Source organism: Thunnus maccoyii, chromosome 15, assembly GCF_910596095.1.
Source record: "Thunnus maccoyii chromosome 15, fThuMac1.1, whole genome shotgun sequence".
Classification (NCBI taxonomy): Eukaryota; Metazoa; Chordata; class Actinopteri; order Scombriformes; family Scombridae; genus Thunnus; species Thunnus maccoyii.
Window position 1 is genome coordinate 22135494 of NC_056547.1, and position 15127 is coordinate 22150620.

Consider the following 15127-nt stretch of genomic DNA (forward strand, 5'->3'; position numbering starts at 1 on the left):
TCTTGGTCATTAACAATAAACACCTCTTTCTTTCACAAAAGCATGTTAGATACATATTATTTTAAAATGCACACCGCCTTTAAATAGCCTGGTTGTGGGAATCACCTAGGATTTGCAGCCAAGACTGACTTTTAAATATGAAATTAATCATTGTCAAATGCTTATCCAGTAATGCAGGAGCAATGCTGATTGTTAATATCATCATCCTAATTCTCATTTCAAAGATGACAGGGCTTGAGTTGAGATAGAAATGACTTTACATGACATTTAGGAATGCACAATGTTTTTATTAGCGTTATCAACTTCAATGACAAAGACAAGCACGCTGCATTGTGTGCCAATGAGTAAAATAGTTTGTTAAATGTTAACTAAATAAGCAATGTTGGCATTAAGTGGACAAATTGACTGTTGTACCGGCATCCTCTCAGTCATTCAGCTCAGTGATGTTTATCTAGATGCTGCAGCTTTTTGTCTACCCTATTATCTTATCAATAATACAACAGTGGATTTTATCTGCATGGTCAGCTCTCTTTTCCTTTTACCCTCACCCCTCCCCTTCCTCTCTCTCTGCGTTTGTCTTTCATGGCATTAATTAGTTAATAAACCCTCCTATTGTCTCAAAATCCACAGCCTCTGCTGTGCAAACTGTAGAGATAATCTGATCATTTATTATGCTGCCCTCCCTGCACTCATACATACTGATGCACCCATGTAAGTGTTGTCATACGCAGTCACATGTGCATGCACACTGATATAGAATTTGGATAAAATAAGGGATTCGAGAACTCACAAACACAGCTGGGTTTCTTGGCTGACCACTGGTTGTTCTTCTGACAAGTGATGTTCTTCTTCCCCACAAGCTCGAAGGCAGGCAGGCACTCAAAGTACAGTCTGTCCCCGTGACGAAAACCTGTTCCCTCTCGTTTGCCGTAGGCTGGGATACCAGGGTCTCCGCAACTGCCTTGGTCAATTTCTGTGTAGGTAAAGATAAACACAGGTGAATTACTATGCAAAACTGACATCAATAATGAATGGTTATTTCAGGGGAGAGAAACATGAGAGTGTGTTATTCAAACAATGACTTACTTCTATTACCTGGTATCATAGAAGAGATATAAATTTAAAGGTCACATTTTAATTAACACATGCCACAAGCCTCCCTGGCCGTCCTCTCTTTAATATCTTAATTAATTAATTATCTTATTAATAATATCTTAAATATAAACATAATACATAGTTATTTGGTGTCATGGACTGTAGTACAAGAGAAGCATTATTTCTCTGTTTTCTTAAAAATGATAGCTAAAGAAAGAGGGGGGGGGGCTGAGAGGAAAGAGAGACATCTCAACTCAAGGTTATTACCAGCTGTAGCCTCCAGCAGATATTGACAAGGTACAACTACATCAGTTATAAGTGATAAGAAGATGCAGGATCACTAAATCAAAACATCAACATTAATTTCAGTTTGAAGTTGTGTCAGCTGAGCTGTTTAACATAAGGTTACTGAATAGTACCGGTTTGTCTGATCCTATAATGTGAGTGCTATTTGTTTATTTGGGGATGGTCCACCAAAGTACATATACCCAAACCTATTTATTTAGAAAAAAAGAAAACCATAGAAACTATATGTAATAAACACTGTTCTGCAGCCAAATCTTAATTGGAACGTAACCACCAGCAACCTCCAACCCCTTCCCTCAGGGTAGACTAGCAAAATAAATTCTCAGCCCATGAGAAACATTGCAGTGCACATTACATGCAGAATAGAACTACATTATCTGCACAGAGCATTAAAAGGACACTGACATTTCAGGAAATATCCTTGTCTGTTGCCTTAGACAGAGTTAGATTAAATGATCAATATGATTCAATCTCAGTGCAGTCAGAACAGCGACAGGTCCAGGATTTGTCTAGCCTTGCTTAGCAAAAACACTTGAACTAAATGAAATAGTTAGCCTAAGTAAAAGTAAAATGCCTTACAGTGACAACAATATGGATTTTTATACCTCTTATATTAATTTTTGTTACTCAGCCCAGCTCCCTTCAAGACACCTTTCAAGGACTCCAAAGCTTCAACACATTTTATTTAAGAAACATTGTGGTTTCACAGGCACACAGTGCTGAAGGTATTTAACTGACCAGTAAGAACACTTAAGTTAATACAAGAAAACGTCAGTTATAAATAATTCCAGTTGTTCTTTCAAATCACTCTTTTTTTTATAACTATCCATAGTCTTCTTTATTTTTTGTTCTTGACACAATTTGTAGTTAGTTCCAGTGAAAAGATCACTGCTGGCTCAGCTGATGCATGCCATGGTGGTGGCCACTCTCCTGCTTGTTTTGAGTCACTTTGGCACTTGATCTTGTGTTTAGACCAGATATGTAGGTGGCACGGTGTGAGTATGTATGAGTATGTCCTGGTTTTGTTGAAATTTTGCATTAAGAACATTCTTCCTGTCTGGTGCCTTAGGTAAGACAGAATGGAAATAACTGAAAGGATATTAGCGACAAATGATTCACTGAAGAGTTCATTTTGGGTTGACAGCACAGGGTATGTTCTACCCTTCATGACATCAGAATCAACCAGTTGTTGTTGTTTTTCTATTGTCTTATCACGCACTTAAATGTACAATAATTTTGTTTGCCAGAAGTCTTTACTGTGTCTTTATCTTCCCAAAATATTACTCACTAATCTTGTACACCTTACTTTCATCCGTCTCTCCCTCTCTTTCGCCATGCAAACACATCCCTCCCTTTATTGTATGACAAACGTTCTCTTGCATCGGAAGCTGATATGAGCACTTTCGGTCACAAACCCGTCCATGACCACCCTTCTTCCTTAAAACCACACACGCCAATTTCATTATCACAAGATTTATGCATACCTCATTCTTTCCCTTACTCTTCTTTCTACTTTTCCGAGGTTGCAGATTGCAGATGGGAATGCTGAGGCATCCTATCGAGGCATCCGGATGGGGCAACACAGAGCGCAAATAAGCTCATCCATCCAGGAAATGATGGCAGGGCCTAATACGATTTTAAATCGCACCAGGGGTGATGCTGGGTATAAATCCATACTCAGCCCTAATGATGATCATCATTTAGAACGCATATTTAGAGCTCACTGCTGTTTGGATGTATGGCTATCCTGAGGCAGCCTCATTCACAAGACAACTCATTGATCTTATATGGAAGTCACCTTTAAAAGGGGGATGCTAAAAGCGAGTTTTGAGGTGAGCCTCAGAGAGGATTAAGGGGAAAACGTGCTGACGTGCTGCAGTAAGTGTATTGTTTCATTTCCATGTGCCGGTGTTTCTATGTCACTGGTAGCATTTTTGCATCTAAACCCAGTTAGTTTAGCTACATTCTTCATCACTGCGGCTATTTATCCGCTATATATTTAAACTTACAGTAGTTCTGTTCGAGCACTCGAAGGTTTCTCTGGGCCCCTGCCAAACTTGACCAGTGATGAAATGTATAGCCGCATGTCATCATTTAACCGCTGGCTTGTCAAGGTGGTGCCCACCAAATGACGTGGGCTTTGGAGATAATTGGCGGACTTTCTGGGTAAGACCTGGTCTGATTAGGAGAGACGGCATACATCCCATGTTGGATGGAGCGGCTCTCTTATCTAGAAATCTGGCCAGGTTTATTAGTAGACCAAAACCATGACAACCCAGAGTTGAGACCAGGTGGCACAGTTGCAGTCCTGCACGCTTCTCTGCGCTTCCATTAGAACAGTTACCCACCCAAAACCCCATAGAGACTGTGTCTGCCACCTGACCACTTAAATCAATTCAATTAAAAGTAACACCACCACTGCAATAGTACAACAAAATAGGAGAATTAAATGTGGACTCTTAAACATTGGATCTCTGTCATCTAAAGCTGTATTAGTAAACGATCTAATATCTGATTATCATATTGATTTATTTTGTTTTACTGAAACCTGGCTGTGTCATGAAGAATATGTTAGCCTAAAAAAAGTAGAATGGCAGGCAGAGCCTTCAACTTTCAGGCCCCTCTCCTGTGGAACCATCTTCCAGTTTGTGTTGGGAGACAGACACCCTCTCTAAAGTTAAGAGTAGACTTAAAGCTTTCCTTTTTGATAAAGCTTTTAGTTAGGGCCAGCTCAGGCTTGGGACTTGGACCATTCCCTAGTTATGCTGCTCAAGGACTGGACTGCAGGGGGACTTCCCATGATGCACTGAGCTCTTCTTTCCTCCTCTCCCTCTCCACGCATTTGTGTCCCATTAATGCATGTTACTAATTTGGCATTTCTCTCTAATAGTTTTGTGCTTTCTCCTCTCACAGTATTTCTGCCTCTGGAGCTGTAGAATCGGGATCTGTGGTTGCGGACCACCTGCTGTCCCTGTGGTCCTGCTAGACACCCACTGCTACTATTATTATTATTATTAGTCATATTTTTTATTAGTTTTATTGTTGTTATTGTTGTTGTTGTGCATCTCTCTCTCTCTCTCTCCCCCTCTCAACCCAACCAGTCAAGGTAGATGGCCGCCCACCCAGAGCCTGGTTCAGCTCGAGGTTACTTCTTGTTAAAGGGGACTTTTTCCTCGCCACTGTCGCCAAGTGCTTGCTCATGGGGGGAATTATGGGTCTCTGTAGATTAAATAGTGTGTCTAGACCTGCTCTATATGAAAAGCGCTTTTGTTGTGATTTGGCGCCATATAAATAAAACTGACTTGACTCGAAAATGAACCACAGAAATGTATAAGATCCAACAGACACATCAGCTGGAGCAACAAGCAAGCAATATGACAGACACTAAAATACATACATACATATGCAAATGCACACTCTGTTTCATACCATCACTTGTTTGTCGCTGCGACTGCAGCAGACACACTGAAAAGCTCAAATTCCCTACAGTTCTTTTCCCGGGTAAGACCTCACTGTCTCATGGGTCCCTACAATTAGAACTTTAGGGAAAATGGAGACAATAAATAAGAGCCCTTTGATGTGTGTGTACATTAGTGTGTATATGTGTTTGTCTGTTGGTGTATAAGGCTATATGGTTGTGAGCGGATGTGTGTGCCTCTGTATATAATGTGTATAAAAGATCAAGCAAAAGTGAAAGAAACAGCATTTGATTCTCATGAATAAGGGAAGAGATGTAATGGCATATTTGTTGCCCCTGTCTGCATGACATTACAAACTCATTCCGAGCATTGTAATGGGACTCAAACTCACATCACTGTCAACAATTACACTGCATCTCCTAAGACCTAGGATGACAAAAAGACTTTATTTAGTCAAATTTATTGGTATAACCCAATATCACATGAAATATCTCAATGGTCTTGAGACATTGGGCAGGCCCACGTTTCCACCAGCTCTTTAGAAAGTGAAAATCAAAGCTGGATATTTGAAGCAACTATAACAAGCAAATCTAATTTTATGACTACAGGCCAAATCACACTGAGCAACTGAGCAGTTAAGTTAAATTCAAAAGTACCAGCATGTCTTACCAGTGGGTACCCGGCCTACTCAAGCACTGACATTAATATTTTGCCAACATTTTGCAACTTTCAATAGTAAAGTATTTAAATCATGCACCTCAGGCTCTAAAAAAATCATACAGCAGAAAAAAATACAAAAAACAGAAACCTCTGTATGCTCGAGAGTAACTCTAGCCCTGAGGGTGCATGCATAGGTGTAAATAAATCTAAATGATTCAAATCACATGAGCTCAGTGTCAGTACACAGTACTACGTTGATTCGATTTAGATCAACACATGCGTAAATGCTGATTTTGTTTGCAAGCATTAAAATTTCAGTTGAAAGATTTAGGCCACAGCGGAGTGTGTGCAACCCACCCTCCAACGCATTGGTAAGGTAGGAGTGTGTGTACTGGTATGACTGTGTTTGCAATTACACTTGACGATCAGGCTTAAAATACAAGTAATTGAGAATGCAAATTAGATTTTGTGTGCTCCTATCTGGGAGGTAAAGTGGTTCAAAGCGTTTCTTCCCCTTCATTAAGTAGAACTCATTGTTTTAATTACACTTTGGTTCAGCATACTGCTCCACTTTCTCTGTTATTTTTACTGATGAAAAATAAGCATCTGTGGGCAAGGGAAAAGACTCGCTGTGCTTCTGAGAGGCAAACAGCGGACTTATCTAGAGGAAGAACTCTGGCAATCTCCCCATAACCACATACGTACACACAGACAAACAGAACACACACACAAACTCACAAAGTCTCTTCTTTTTATCTCTGCTTATCTTTTACACATGCATGCACTCGCATACACATATTAATTCACACTTGTTAAAGCTTAAACAAGTGTTCATCCACAAACACAGACACACACACACAAGGTTTGGGGAATAATTCATCAGTTAATTACTGCAGGCTGATCAGTGGGCAATCGACTTCCTTGGAACAATTTGTTTTACCAAAATAAGTCCCTTTATTTCTCTGCCTCTTTAGCATTCAAGGCATCAAACATGACACAAATATCTAATCTAGAAGCATAATTTGTACATAGCTGTGATGGAACCAGCAATTTCTTCCACTGATAGTCAGTGCCTGTTAGAGCATAAAACAACTCACCTGCAGCACTCCACTGTGGGTTTGTTTTCTTTTTTTTAAATTGCATGGGTATACGTTCCATTTAATGGCTTTGTAATTTATCATAAAAGTCATAGATGAGATACATTCAGCATGTCTAACCTCTGTTTGAAACTTAAAATCAGGATGATATGAAAAGAGAAGGGCAACAATGTTACAGTTGAAGTAAATGTGTTCTGTCAGTCACTATGTGTGCGGGGTGAACGACTAAAAAAAGATATTTCATACTTTTGTGTTCATCAAAAGTTTGAATTTTCACCGTATGACACCTAGACTTACTGGTTTCTTATAGACTGTTTCTGTGAACCTGCATCACATTAACTTTGAAATGTTGAAGGATCATTTTAACTTTCAACAAACGGTTATTTCGCATGGGTCTGTTTTTATATAGCTTCAATTTTTGTGATGTTGCCTGAGTGTAAGATAAGTTGGGTTCCTCAAACAAGTCAAACAGTCCGTTTTAAAATGCAGCCAGCAAGGCAAATCATCTCACTGACACTGACAACCGGAATGTTTCAAACAACCTTACCTTCATAGGACACCTTGAAGCCCAGGGAACCACTGGTGTCGTCTGTTTTGAAATTCAACCACATCTGGTGACTGGTGCTAACCACGAGATCTGGAGTGGTGGTACCAGACAGGCTGAAAAGAGACAAGAGGACAAGTTTCTTACAGGAACCACATATTTCTTCAAAGATAAGTCTTGTATGTACTAAATACAGTGAACTCTGTGTCACTTCAATAGCCAAAGGCCTTGTTCCCACTGCATCATTAAGAAAAAAAAAATTAATGCAACTTCAAGCAGCAAAAAAAACATCACCTTAAGTTATATATTAAACTATCTCACTTTCTTCATCAAAGAAAAAAAGTGCTCTAAACTGTTTTAGGCAATTCCAGGCTGTGAAACATTTTTTTAATCCTAACCCTCTAATTCAAAACGGTTGGGGACAAGAAAGTGGAAAATGAAGGCAAGATCAGTCAATGCCACAGAAGTAATTTAATCCTATTTGAATAGTAATTCCACCCAACTCTAATTAGGAAGTGTATAGCTGCAGAGTAAGTGATTAAGGGTTCTAATTTTAGTGATGGCACATGGAAGATGGTGGGAGTAGTAAGGAGGTAATGTCTGGATAGGTGAAGTCCATGCTTTTTTTCCCTTTCCTGCAAAAGCAGCCTTTTGGTAATTCAGTGAGTTTCTATGAACTTGACTATGTGTATGTAAGAGGGGAGATGCAATATGGAGTGTGTCAGGAAGCATGACAGCGCACTTTTTATGTCCGAGATTATGAGACTTTACCCTTCCGTTGTCCTTGTCTTGAACTATTTGCATTCCTTTCCCAAATGTTTACCGACCCTTTTTATAGATAAGTTGCCTGATATCCCCATAGAATTGCACCAAACTGAATGACATTCAGTGTTTACCTTTCGACTTTCTTTCTTATTACTTTGGTATCTAAAAACACTAGTCTGTGGTATGAATGATTCTCAGCTAATATCCAAGCTGACAAATTTGCTTGGTGTGCTATAATTTCCTTGCAAGCTAATTACTATCAAAAACATTGTTGGTGGCATGTTTTACATAGTTTGTTTGCTTATGGAAAGTATGTTCTTCCCACATATGGACAATATTTCCTCTATGAGATTCACACCAAATTGTTCTCCTCCGTTGTCAAACTGTCAGTGCACAGTTACATTCAAGTGAAGGAAAAGAGGGGATTCGATTGGTTGTGACTCATAACCTATTAACCGCCACATTTATAACTGTGCTGCAGTAGGATCACATGCTGCTGACCTTAAAGTTCCAAGAAATAATTCCCTACACCCTGTAAACGCTTGCCTGCACCACTGATTCACAAAAATATAGTCCTGAGTTAAACTGTGCTGATAGCTGCAGTATATTCTTCGGTCCTAAATTGTTCTAGTTTGTTTGTGTACAAGAGCATGTCCTATCTCAGTGACAGAATTGCTCACTCTACTTTTATATCATAATGAAGTCCATAAAGGATGAAGGAGTCCTTAATTCAATAGATTAGGTTATTTTCTGTGTGTGTGTGTGTTTGTGTGTGTGTGTGTGTGTGTGTGTGTGTGTCCTGAGTGTGTACAAAAAAAAGCAAGCAAGGAAGACTTTCCCCTCATCAAAAAGCCCTCCTCCACAAACCTCTTCCTCATTTATCTCCAACCTCCTCCCAGTTCACACCCGGGCGAGGCAGCCTCGCATAAAAATTGATCCATATAAACTTTATTAAGGTGGTAAATTTCAGCACAATTAATAACAACATCCTGTGAATTGTTATGGAGCATCTGCTTGCGCAAACTCCATTAGAGGGCATCAATATGCAGTTCGCAATGCTGCACCGCATGGCTGTGATCTTGTTTTTAACATTGAAAAGAGTGATGATTGACACTGTGGTGCAGCATCTATTTTTCATGCACTACTGCATCAGGTGGTGATGAAATGAAAGAGAAACAGTGTAACATAGGGAGCAGGGCTGGAGGGGAGAGGGAAGAGAGAAGGATACTGCCGGGTGTTGGGAAGTGGAGGAGGAGAAAAGTCAAGTGTGACAAAAAAGAAGAAAGATGAAGAGGAAAGAGAAAAGCAAAAGACAGAATATGATCTCATGGAACATAAGAGGTATGAAGTAAAAGTCAAAAGAAGTTACGAGAACAGAAGGGAGATTAAAGGCGAAGGGATGGAGGTTGAAGGAGTCACTCACACGTGGAAGATGGTCTTCTGGTCTCCCACCACCTCGCCGTCTCCCACGGTCAGGGTGTCATAGCCTCGCTCCAGATCAAAATCCTCAAATGTCAGCTTGATCACCTAGACAACAGCGGAGACATTGCCGAGGCAACCGTAAACGACAGATGCTTGAACGTTCCTGACACCACGTGCAGAGGAGAGACCCCTTCCCATCTGTCACTTTGCATCCCTCCATCCATCCATCTATCGTCCATCAATCTCTTCTGAACATTTATTTGGCACGGTTCCATTCACATCTATGTAACAGCTGTGTACATTGTATGTGAAGCGTCCCGTTTTTGCCGCTATCAATTTACTGTCCTCATTTTTCTTTTCTTGTAAAATACATACCTTCATGAAATCTCACCTATTTGATTCTGATCACAAGTCTTATATATATTCAGTTTGTGTAAATCATCAGCTTTGGTCGGAGTCGGAGTTGTGGTCGACACGTACATGGTTGCGCATGTTTATTTCGCCACATCCAACTTCCAGTCTGGTGATTATGAACTCTCTCACACTAATCAAATATCTGATTTCCTGCCAGACTGTCTGCATGACCCCTACTCTTTGCTCATCGAATCGGCAGGTTGCAGATATCTTTGTGGCCTATTTAGTCAGACTTACAATGACTTTAACCACATCAGGAGATGTGGCAGGAGACTTAAGGTCACTCAGAAGGTGAATCTATGCATCATAAAAGTGACACAAAAGTTTAAAAAGATTTATGTATTGGATTTTAACAGCGAGGGAAAAGAGAATTGACGCATTTCATCTCATTTCTATGCTGCAGGTGAAAATGTGAGAGAAAAGGAGGAACAAGGTAAGAAAAATAACAAGTGAGCCCTAACTAAAGGAAGCAAGGTATAAGCCAGAAAAACAAACAAGGTTTGATTATGATAGCGCAAAACTGCAAAATGTTGATTAATAACGACAAAAAACTGGGTAATATGAGAGACTGAAATATAAAAAAATAAAAAGCAAAGCAAGGACTATCTTTGTCTCCTATTTCAAATTGGCTGCCACTGATTCTTAATGTTTTCAGAGGGCTGAGAGAGCAAGGCCTAATGAAAAAGCTTATATAAATGCAAATTGCATTCTGTACTATGTTAAACCCAGTGCCTAATGAAAATTGCCAAGGTGGAGAGAAGAGATGGATTGTGTGTAGGCAAAATAGGTCAGATCACTCGATAAATAGAGTTTCATACCACAAATTCATATCCCATCTGCCAGCCAACAGGTGAGACAAAGAAGGGGGGGGGAGGGGAGGGAAAAAAATAAGATAACCATATATACTTTATGTTGTTTGCACTCTCTGACGGCATGTCTGACATTTTGGTTGTTTCGGAACAGAGACCCCAGTGTCCCTGACACTGACAGATAAACACTTGAAAGATCGTCAACTAAAACCAGCCACATTCGGTACCCTCAGGACATTATGATGGTGACACTTGACAAAAACCCACTTTAGTCATGATGTCACAAGGCTGGATTTTGGTCTAGAAAAGCTGTGTCACGTCCCACCGACCTCCCATTGCAGTTCCGCCTTAGTCTCCTGCCTGACCTAATGTCTCCTCTCACTGGGCCTATGCGGACGGGCAGAAATAGAAGCCCATTACATCTCTAAACAGAAAGAACAGCCTCACTCCATCTTCATCTGGACCAGACACAGAGCGAGAGACAGCCCCAAAGAACCGTTGTCTGTTTCAGCAGGCTGCCCACCGGGTAAACCCAAGGGTGTCTATGTGTGTGTGTGTGTGTGTTTGTCGGTGTGTTTGTATGCATGCGGGCAAAGGGTGTGTTTGGATGGCTGCGGGTTGTATCTGATTACCCCTCCTGTCTTGCCTCTCACCTCACATAGCCTCTTCTCCGCTCTGCGCAGTGCAATAAGAGAACAGATTTGTAAAACCATTTTGTTTGAGTTCAGAGAAGGATATTTGGCAGGCAAGCAGCTGGGTGGCCTTGAACACAACTCCAAAGTCAATGGTCTGAACAGAGTGGATATGACACTTTCATGATATCCTCTGAGTATGCTCTTAAAACCTCTCCATTACTCTTCTGTCCTTTTTTACTCTTCTTCTCTCCCTCACCACAGGTGTTTCTAACAACTCTCTTTGTCTTCTGTTGGCTCAGCTCCAGTATTCTTCCCCCCCTTTCATGTTCCTTATCTCTCACATTTTTCTATGAGAGAGCTTCTGTCACATGGTGTGTTGAACATCCCCCAAAAATGTCCTGTAGCAATTATCAAAAGTATAAAATGAGTCATGGGTGTCAGGGAAGAGCTTCCTCCTCCTAACAGGTGCAAACACACCAGTCAACTGCTTTTCAGTTTTGCTGGCAGCTAAACACACCACTTAACACACCCTTGGAAACTGGCGATTACAGCAGCAAAGCCAAATTAGCACTCTGCGGTGTTGCTTAAATCCCACGTTTAATGACTTACCTTAGATGTGTCTGTGGCTGTGATGACCCAAGTACAGTTAGCGTTGTTGTCGTACTGGACCGGGTAGTTTGGAGATGTGATCGCACCACTGGGTCCTCTCAACTGACCTCCACACATTGGTGCTAAAAGAGAAGACAAAGGAGGAGGCAAATGTTTGGTCAAAGACACTGTATACACACAATTTCCCATTTATAAACCACAAAAGATTCATCACTCTCATTCTCCCGCCCAACTCTGGATTGAATGTTATAACCACAAGTCACAATGCTGTTTGGCTGCATTTTGTGCCGATTCATTTCTCAACCATCTCAACCTCCATCTGTTAAGATTTTCAAAAAAAAAAACCCTGTAGGGGCGTTCAACACTTGCAACTCAATCTTACAACACGGCATGGATAGCATCCTAAAGTGCATCCTAATGAGCAGAACTGCCTGGCACAACTGCGTAACCAACTGTGTAGCCATTCAAAATGCATTTGTTTAACTTTGATTTCTTTAGTGTGCCTGGCTGAAATGTAAGCAAACATCACTTTGGAAAGTTGAAGCTGTCTGGCAAGTACTTGGTAATAAAACCATCATTAGATTATAAACCAAAGAGCCATCTAAACTAATTCAACTGCAATGCACCATTTAAAAGCCCGACTTGCTAGTTCCCTGTGCTACAATGAAAACAAGACTAATGACATTTGTTTTTTTTTCTTCTTTCAAAATACACTTGGGCAGATGTTAATATGGTTGTGTACCCGAGTATCGCCTATGCATCAGAGACCCAGTCATGGAAAATAAAAGACACAAAATGCAGATCAACTAGCACACCTAGATATTTTTTACTGAGAAGAAGAGGTGACAAGTTAACAAATCATGCTTTAAAAAGGACAATGTGACTTTTCTAAGAGGCCCGAGGGTCTCTGCATGGCAGAACTGTTAAACACCCCTTCAAATTAAAGCTGAATTTCTAATGAGTATTTTAAGGGAAGTGAGGGTGTACATGTGTACAGATGTGGGGGGATAACCTGAAAAGTATTTGAAAGGGCCTGAACCAGCTACCCTGATTTTAATGAGTTACGTCTAAGAGAGGTCCTTCGGGTGCCGCGGCCCAACTCGGTGGCTCTGTGCTCCACCCCTCTAACACCAAATCACCCCTATTAAATTGTAAAAAGAACTTTGGTGAAGTTAAGGGGAGAATAAAGTAATTAACGTGAGATGTGCTGACAGTAAGGGTGACCTTAATGAAAATAATACAGTACAGAGAAAGTCCACTAAAGCTATCATATCGACTCCTATTTTTTTTTTAATCATGGGGATCACATTGCCTGATACACCCCACCCTGTCTGTTCTGTGACAGACATGAAAGTGCAGCAGGCTAAGCAGCAATCAAAGACCATGACGAAAAAGAATTGCAACAGCTTGGTGTGACCAGAAGGACGGTATGAGCGAAAAAGGAACTGTGAATTTCATTTTAAACAGAATGAATTTGCAGCCAGAGATGACGGTTTTTTTTCCTGTGCTAATGATAGTGCTGTTCAACTTAATGATGACTAATGCTAATTTAGGATACAGATCTTCAATTATTCCTGGATGATGTTTAATCTTCATTTAAACAGAGTGAGGCAGAACAAAGGCACAGCACCAAAGGTTAAATGAGGATGATGTAATGCAATATTCTTAAAGGGCAATTTCACTGACGTTTTTGTGCCTCTTATGTCAATCTTGAAAGTTTCTTTACATAGAACAGAAAGCCGACTGAATGTCATACTATGGCCTGCGTTTAAAAAAAGGCTCTATTACTTTTTTTGTGTCAGTTTCTTTGTTCGAACAAAGAAAGAACATATGATAAAAGTGTTCATCACTCTGTTTGATGTCATAAAACACAAAAATCATCCTCTTGAGATCATGCCCTCATCCCTTAGTGCCGTGATTTAATTTAAGCACAATTGGATCAGTCCAAGACAAAAGAAAGAATAGGGGGAATGTGAGGAAAGCTGGGTTTTTGAGGGCACATGTAATGGAGGGGAGTAACAAAGATTACCTAAAGGTCATGTTAAAGGAGATAAAATGCACGAATGCTTAAGTGAGTACGTTAGGAGAATTAGTTTGAGATTAGTGTCTTCAAAAAGCTTATGAGTTGGAAACTGGTACAAAATGGCTGACAAAGATATACAAAGGTACATTTGGATGAAAGATTCACCATTTAGCTCAGACCAAGAACATAAACAAAGTTTTTTACTAGTGTTTTACTTTATAATGTCAAGACCTTTCTTGTGGTGTCATTATTTTGATTAACTTAAGTCAGTTTGTCAAGAATAAAACCGGTCACTCTAAAATCAAGTATGACTAGACACAACACCAAAATAAGAAAATCAAAAAGCATTTCAGTTAACTTCAGCAGTCTTCATGACTCACATTAAAGCCTTGTTGTTACACTACATAATGTATGAAGCCACTCTTCTTTAGTATACCATTGTAACAGTAACTGGTCCCATTATCGGTATGTCTATTTGAATAAAGATGACGAATGGCTGAAAGTAAGTACTACACAGGTCCAAAAATACGTGCGCTGTCAAGTGACCTTCTTGTCATATAAGCTGTTGCTGCAGAATTGTTTGGATTTATTACTCCTGAACTTTTGGAGTTATCCCTGAGCACACTGCAATTACAGGACCCTTTTGGAGTAATGACCAAGCATTTAGTGCTGTTAAATCAATGAAGCAAATAATCAACCCCCGTATCTGCCAATTTTAAGGAGGAATGACTAGAAAATGACTTCTGCATTGTCGTTTTATGCGCACTTGATGTTCTTATATGTACTGTATTGTATCTCTACGTGAGTTATACGCCGGTGAAAGACACGTCGCCGTTATTATCTGCATTAATGGACGATAAAGTTTCTTGATTCTTGACGATTGATTGAAAAGTTTTTGTTGGCTGGTGTCGGATACTTACTTGACTCTTTCCCTTATTTTGCTCCCAGTGGTGTCTGAACACCAGTCGGTTTAATTAAAAATACCATGGCTCATTTATTGCTACATAACATCACAATCACAAAGTGTTGCGCTGATCAGAGTTACTTCATTTGATTATTTTGTCATGGCTGTATTGAGTGTTTTTGAGATTGGTAACGACACTTAGAACAAAGAATATTTCAGGTTATTTTAATGGAAATGTGCCTCAGTGCACATGGTATGCATTTCCTTGATCTCTAATGTCATCTGAGATTAAAAGTCATTACTGTTTACCACTTGAAACTCAAAAGATTCCCCACCAAGACACAATCTGTTGCTATAAATTTTGTAGTTTAGTTCTATCTTCATTTTCTTTTGTTAATATTGGTATTTGTAGATATAATTTCAGT

General features: G+C 39.9%; 1 protein-coding gene across 8 annotated transcripts in view; it reads right to left on the minus strand.

The window, feature by feature from the left end:
* The window catches only part of csmd2 (CUB and Sushi multiple domains 2), a 270946-nt gene that overhangs the window by 121082 nt on the left and 134737 nt on the right, over positions 1-15127 (minus strand). For all 8 annotated transcript variants that reach the window (XM_042436067.1, XM_042436065.1, XM_042436068.1 and 5 more), the window contains 4 exons: positions 11776-11897; positions 9310-9413; positions 7125-7237; positions 791-973 (listed from right to left, as the gene is read on the minus strand). In XM_042436067.1, the coding sequence (XP_042292001.1) occupies positions 791-973; positions 7125-7237; positions 9310-9413; positions 11776-11897 (522 nt within the window). The remainder of the gene's footprint in view (positions 1-790; positions 974-7124; positions 7238-9309; positions 9414-11775; positions 11898-15127) is intronic.